The following is a 7185-nucleotide window of genomic DNA, read 5'->3' as shown; positions in this document are numbered from 1 at the left end:
TTCATTTTTTCATAATCATATCTAACAAAAAAAAAATATACAAATACAAAGTACATTAACACCAATTTCATTTTATTCAAAACTAATCCTGCAAAATCATATTCATACCAACATTCATTCTGTAAAAGCCTCACCAACATTCATTTTGTAAAATGTAAAGCCTCATTTTTTTTTTTGGGTTAGATCATCAATAAAAGTAAAAATCCAAAAACTTCTCATTAATTGAGGTCAAAGCCCATAAAGGCAGGCCGGTATTGGTTTACTGCTTAAAGAGAATATAGGTAAATAATTCCTAACCAATTACCCTTAACTTTAAACAACTGCAATTAATAATTAATAATTTTTTAAAAATATAATTTAAATAATCATTAATCAATAAAAATTCATTAGTATGTAATGCAATTTAAAAATAAATTTATAATAAAATTAGCTACCACAATTTAAATAATATATCTTGTGTCACATCTTTCTTTCATACTGTGGTCACACAATCAACCAAAATATCTCCAAATCTTAGAAGCAAAAAACTAAGGAAAAATAGTCAAATTTTAGATGAAAACTCACTTGTTTTTTAAATTAATTTTTAAAATTTTTTTAATTAAATTTGTCTTTTAAAAATATTAAAGTATTCATATTATTTGTTTTATTTTTTTTATTGACAGTATCAAAATTTATTGATGTAACATATTAAGTGATTTTACAAAATTTGAGACATTTGAATTTTTCAATTTGGGATTGATTTGATCTAATTTTTTAAAATGATCCTGTTAACTGCTTAAGATGATTATGTGTGTTATAGTGTCACTTAACGTACCAATCAATAAGTTTTGACACTGTTAGTAACAAAAGTGACAAAAAGACTAAAATGACTCATTTAAAATATTTAAAGAACGAATTTAATTAAAAAAATCTTTTGATGATTAATTTAAAAAATAAGAAATTTTTTAAAAATTAATTTAACTGTTTACTCAAAAAACTAATAATTACTCAAGAGTCAAGACAAACAAAAACTAATTGACGCATTTTAGCACCATTGCTTGACAGAAGGAACACTACATTGCCATGGATTCTTTTGAGCAAAATTTCACTCCACAAAGCCATACTCCAACAAGATTAGTGGATACTTATTCAAATGAGAAATAGAAGGCTAAGCAGCAGCAACCACTAGTAGAAAATGGCATGAAAATCACTGTATATTTTCAATGTTTTCAAATAATTCTCTAGTTACTTCAGCTTAAGTCCATGATAATGATATATTTTGAGCTTAGGTCTTTAATTTGACTAAGATGGGAATAATATTTTCTTTCTAAATCTCTGTTCAAAGTGAGGGGACATAATCATCATTTGAAGGTGTGTGAGGCTAGATTGCAGGAGAAAAAAAAAAAAATCTCTTACTCCTTATGCATTTGTTGAAAAGCATAGTTTAAACAGACTTAAAGACAAATTGAACCTTGTCACACAGCATTATGAGCTGAATAGCAAATAAATTTTTGTAAAATAGTCATTATATATATTTGTAAATTGTAATAGGAATACAACTTCCATATAGTTTCATTTCACTAAAATCTCCTACTTATGTAGATTACAATACTTTTTTTACTATAATAAATATTGGCTTCAAAGATGAATGGTATATAACTTGGTTTGGTAAAATTATTCGTAGAGAAAAGTCTAAACAACTCATTTTATGTTTGTAGCAAATTTAAAAGTTAGATATACTTTTGAAAGCTCATAAAAAAATCTTTTAAATTTGGTTTGTACTTATCAAAATTTAAAAGTCTAATATAATCCTATATAATAATAATTATTATCTAAAATTATCTTTATTAATTATCAACACCAAATTTCATTTATTTATCCACACACACTTTCAAAATCTTCGTATATTTCTAATTTTTCATCATAATCTTCACAAATTTCATGCACTTCACACATCATATATTTTTAATTTCTCAATCTAATCTTCACAAATTCCACCCACATCACCCAGACAAACACTAGGTATGAACTTCTTCTATTTATATTTTTTTTTGTGCTTCTTTTTTTTGAAAAACAAAAATACTAAAGAAATCAAATACAAGATAAACATTATGTTATTGTTGGCTTACTAGAGTAGAATAATGTTTTATGTTTATTAGTATTATTAAATAATAATAATGTTTTATAAAGTTCATTATTTAATAACACATAATAAGTATTTAGATATATTTGACATAAAAATTAATAATTTTTTTTTAATCTTTCAATTCTTATATGAGCTTATAGAATAATTTTTTAATATTTATATTATATAAAATTTTAAAGTTTGAAAAAAATATTTTTTATTATAAATATGTCTATTATGATTATTTTTTTATTTTAAAAAATATTTTATTAAATAAATATAATTGCAATGCTTGTATTTATTAAAATTTATTTTTATTTTGATTTTATTAAGGTACTGTTTGTTTGTATCAATAGAAAATGTAAGGAAGGAAAATGCAAGGAAGGAAAACAGATGAAAAAGTTCATTTTTTATTGATTGGATGACAATGGAAATTAGAACGAAAGAAAAAATAGTGGCGTGGAACCCACTTCTAAGTTTTTCTCTCAAATTTGCAATGAAAATGGATGATAATTTTAAAATAAAAGTCAAATTACTAATTTATTCATAGTGTTAAAAAAAGTAAAAGAAAAATGAAGAATATTAATATAATTTTACTTAATTATAATTTTTTATTATTTTTTTTTATTAATTTTTTTTTTATTTAAATAATATAAAAAAAATCAACTTTTTTTTTAATTTTTTTTTATTTTTCATTTTTCATCCAAACAAAGTGTAAATATAGGTGCCGTGAGTTTTTAAAAGATTATCCTTTAAAATACAATTTTCATAAGCTGTTAAAATAAAAAATAAAAAATATAAATTATTTTCCCAAACCATGTTCTGCTTGCCCAAGAGCAACTAAGTGGAGGACATCCCAGTGCACATCCCACATATCTGCCTCCAAAAACAAAAGGCAAGGCAGTGAAACCAGGAAAATGGAGGACGTAATAACAGAAGCACCCCCTCCTTCAAGATTCTTAGAGGAAGATCTCAACACCTTCACACCCCCATCTCCACCCGTTACCCCTTTTCCCTCCCTCCACTTCCCCCAACACCAACAACACCAACAACAACCCCTAACCCCCAAACTCCTCATCATAGCTCTCTCTCCCATTTCCCTCTCTCTCTTCCACCCCCACCTTGTCCCTCCCTCCGTTCCCCTCCTCGCATCCCTTACACTTCCCAACACCAACCCCATCACTCTCTCTCCCCTCACTCCCAATTCCTTCCTTCTCTCTGTTCCCTCTTCAATCCCCTCACACCACTCCCACGCCATCGCTAAAACCCTAATTGGCCACCAAATCCGCCCCGATTCAGTCCTCATCTTTGATTCCCTTTCTCCGTCAAATTATCGCGGCCGTCTGCCGTCTGATGAGGCGGTCGTCTTCAAGCTTGACACCTCCGCCGAGCGGAAGGCCGCCGAAGGGGAGAAGATTCTAGAAGGAGTTGAATACTACCCTTCTGGAAGCGTTGTGGATGGGCTTGCCGCTGCGTTCTTGGCCAGGTGCCAGCTGTTGAACCTCAGGGCGAGTTTGTGTGTTTCCTGGCCTGAGTTTGATCGGAGCGTCATGGCGTTGATTGAGCCCTTGCTTCGGAACGGAGTGCTGCGCGGTTGCGACGGTTTGAGGTTTGGTAGTCAGGTCATGAGGTTCGGGAGAAAAAAGGCGCGTGGGGTTGAGTCTGAGTTATATACTTGACCGTGACTGAATTTCTTTATAATTTTCTTAAGGCATGGATTGCAGAGCTTAAATTGTTGATTTTTGGTTTGGTTGGAAAAGCAGATTTATTGATTTGCGAATATAAGTTGCCTTTGGGGCATAGTTGTGTTGAAACATTAGTAGTAGTTGCCTTCTTAGTCTAGTAAGTTTTGTGGTTTTGGTATGATTACAGGAACAGGAACAGCAGTATATTGGTGTTAAATTTTTAATTTAGGATTTTGTTCAACACTCAATTTTAGTTGGATAATTTTATTTTACACCTCTCACCCTGTTGTGAATTGAAAACTGTCTCAATGTTACTGCTGTTGTGTTGTTTTCTGAGCTAATTGTTGTGTAGCCAATGGAAAAACTATTTTTCTTGATGTTTGTTGAGTTGAATCTTGAATTACTGTTTAATTTCAAATTTAGGACCATTTACGCAAATAAAACCATTGGAAAGAAAGCTTACGCAATTACAACTTTACAAATTACCAGATGCATTTGCAACTTTTTAATTTATATGTAAACCACTACATTCTGTCGCGGCTAATCGCGGTTTACACTAAGAGCATAAACTGCTACACTTTGTAGCGGTATGGTAATCTGCAATACTCTGTAGCAGATTATGAAGGAAGGGGCTCATTATATAAATTGCATGAAGCTGTAGCAAATTTTAATTTTATTTGTGAAAATTTTAGTGAGATAGAGAGAGAAAGTAGAGAGGAGTTAGAGAGAAAAAGTTGGGTTTTGTTTGAGTTTTTTTGGAGCAATTTTTGCCAGCGGAACCATGGCAAATGAAAGACGCTTGTACCGGCTCAACGGCATTGCTCACGTAGCCGGCGATATTAATGAAGATGTAAGTTTCTTTATCCTCTTTTGTTTGGATAATATTCGTATATTTATTTAGTATTAATGAACTTATAGATTAATTAGAAAAACAGAACCTTAGTTTAGTTTAGGATTTGAAAATTAAAATTTAAAATTTAAAAATAAATGTAGATATTAAAGTTATATATGTAAAAATAAATATTAGAAGGTGAAATGTAGAATTTGGCTGGTTGTTAGCTGGAATGGACTCAAGGGGTGGAGGGGGACAAGTAGCGACCTTAACCCCCAACAAATTTTAAAACGCATATATTATTACAATAGTTGTATTGTATAAAGTAAAATTTAATAGTATATAGTGATAGTTATTATGTAAATTTAAAATATAAGTTGTTTCTTTTTATTATTTTTTAATTAATTTTTATCCATATTATTACATAAAAAAAACTTTAATATATTTTACATTTACATAATAACATTGTTAGAATTTAATGAGGTGTTCATTATTTTTGTCACAATATGCAGCCAAATCGATGTGTTTATAACGTTCGCAGACAACAGAATATGCCGTTATATGATAGGATCAAACCCTATTTGGAGAGGGCTGGGTTGTACCACTTGGACAGGCTGAACGCGCATTGATTCTGGTTGGATAAGCCTCTAGTCAGCGCATTTATTGAGAGGTGGCGGCCAGAGACCCACACTTTTCATATGCCGTTCAGAGAGTGCAGTAGTGCACTATCACGCTCCAAGATGTGGCATATCAGTTGGGACTGCCCGTGGATGGACAACCTATTTCTGGGCGCCTGACTGACTTCCACCTCAATATCGAGGGGGGCAGACCGGCGTGGGAGTGGTTCCAAGAGTTATTTGGTGAGCTTCCGCTACCGGAGAAAGTGAAGTAGTACATGATCCACTTCACATGGTTCCATGAGAAGTTCAAGGTATTACCCGTTGATGCTTCTGAGGAGACCGTGCAAATATATGCATGTGCATATATTATGATGCTTCTGTCGACTCAGCTGTTTGGGGACAAGAGTGGGAATCGGGTCCACATTCGTTGGTTGCTATTTGTGGCGAGACTTGCCGTAGATCTGTGCTACTACCTTCTGTTTTGCCAACCAGGCCTTCCTGTAACTTGGCTTGAACCCGTGCGTTGCTTTGGTAGCTTCTTGCAGCACCTTTATCGATACCGCCGCATCGGCTCGAACCAGAGGAAAGATCTTCGCACAGATGACATGATAATCAAGCTATCGGAGGTCACTGGATATCGATGTAGCCAAGCATGTGTGCAGTCCGTTGTACCGTCGAACTTCCCAGGTACTCTTTCGCTGCTAAAGGCTGATGCGAATCATCCATGTCCAACCTTTACCAAACTCCTTGCACCTCCCATGATACTTAAGATGATTTGACTCCATCACCCTGTATTCGACACCACGGCGAATGCTGTAGTCCTTTGCACTCAGAACAGTTTCCTCCTTACTTTGGAAAGATTGGCCAACTTGAAATTCAACTGCAGCATTTCCCTCATGCAATCCTTGACCCCAAAGGTTGGAACTATGTCCGGCGGTTGGCTGATGGCTTCTAAGTTCAGAGTAGAGAAGTGTGGAGGATGCTGATGTGTGCCGGAACTTGACGGCACCTGATCTGTTGCTGGGTTTGTCGGAATCTCATTGTCACTGTCCCCACCAATGTCAGCAGGCTCTTCATCCGAATCATTCTCTCACATCGCATTTTCAACCCAATCCGATTCCCCCTCATTCCCAACATCTGGACTTGGACGGGCTGAAATAACTACCCCAACTACACCAGCCGAACGATTAGCCAACAAACAATTAGGTGCAACGACAGGCATCGAGGTAGAAGCACCACCCATCGTAGTCGACTAAGGATTCGGCGTCGATACCTCAGAACTATCGATGCCATGTTCCAACTTCGCAAACAACTCGTGTATCCTCACCGAAAAACTCCGGCGACAATGAAATAACACCTGCATATCTTCATCGGATCCTATAACAAATGTTTCATATTTCACGCCGGTTGACACAACCGCAATAGAAATCTTGTAGAACAGTTTCTTCACCGACTTTATGCCGTACACGCCCAACTTCTGCAATATACTGGTTTTCAGATCTAACGGTGTATTAGATGACATGATAAAGACACTCAGTAATTCTTTATCGGTAAACTTTACACCGTGACTTTTACTATTTTTTATTTTTCCAGAGCAATGCACTAACACTAAAAAGCTCTTCTCACTCTCCATTCTAAAGTTTTCAATGAAAATGACATACTACACAAATGGTTGGGTATATATAGGCATTTTCGAAGCTGTCACGCCCTTCATAAACCCTACAGGGTCTCGCGGATTACGCTTGCAGCTTATCTCTTTATAAACCGCTATAGGGTGTAGCCGTTTATGTTGTTTCAGCCTCTGAACGTAAACCGCGATAGGGTATAACAATTTACATACAAATTAAAAAGTTGTAATTGCGTCTGCTGTTTTGTAATATTATAATATGTTAAAGTTTCTTCTCAATTATTTTATTTGCGTAAATTATCCTCAAATTTAATTAT

General features: G+C 34.1%; 1 protein-coding gene across 1 annotated transcript; it reads left to right on the top strand.

Annotated features, from left to right (window-relative positions):
• On the top strand, window positions 2906-4166 carry LOC107644883. Its single transcript, XM_016348833.2, has one exon. It carries the CDS (start codon window positions 3022-3024, stop codon window positions 3781-3783), a length of 762 nt encoding a protein of 253 aa, XP_016204319.1. The 5' UTR covers window positions 2906-3021; the 3' UTR covers window positions 3784-4166.

Source organism: Arachis ipaensis, chromosome B05, assembly GCF_000816755.2.
Source record: "Arachis ipaensis cultivar K30076 chromosome B05, Araip1.1, whole genome shotgun sequence".
Lineage (NCBI taxonomy): Eukaryota > Viridiplantae > Streptophyta > Magnoliopsida > Fabales > Fabaceae > Arachis > Arachis ipaensis.
This window is presented reverse-complemented; position numbering and strand designations above follow the sequence as displayed.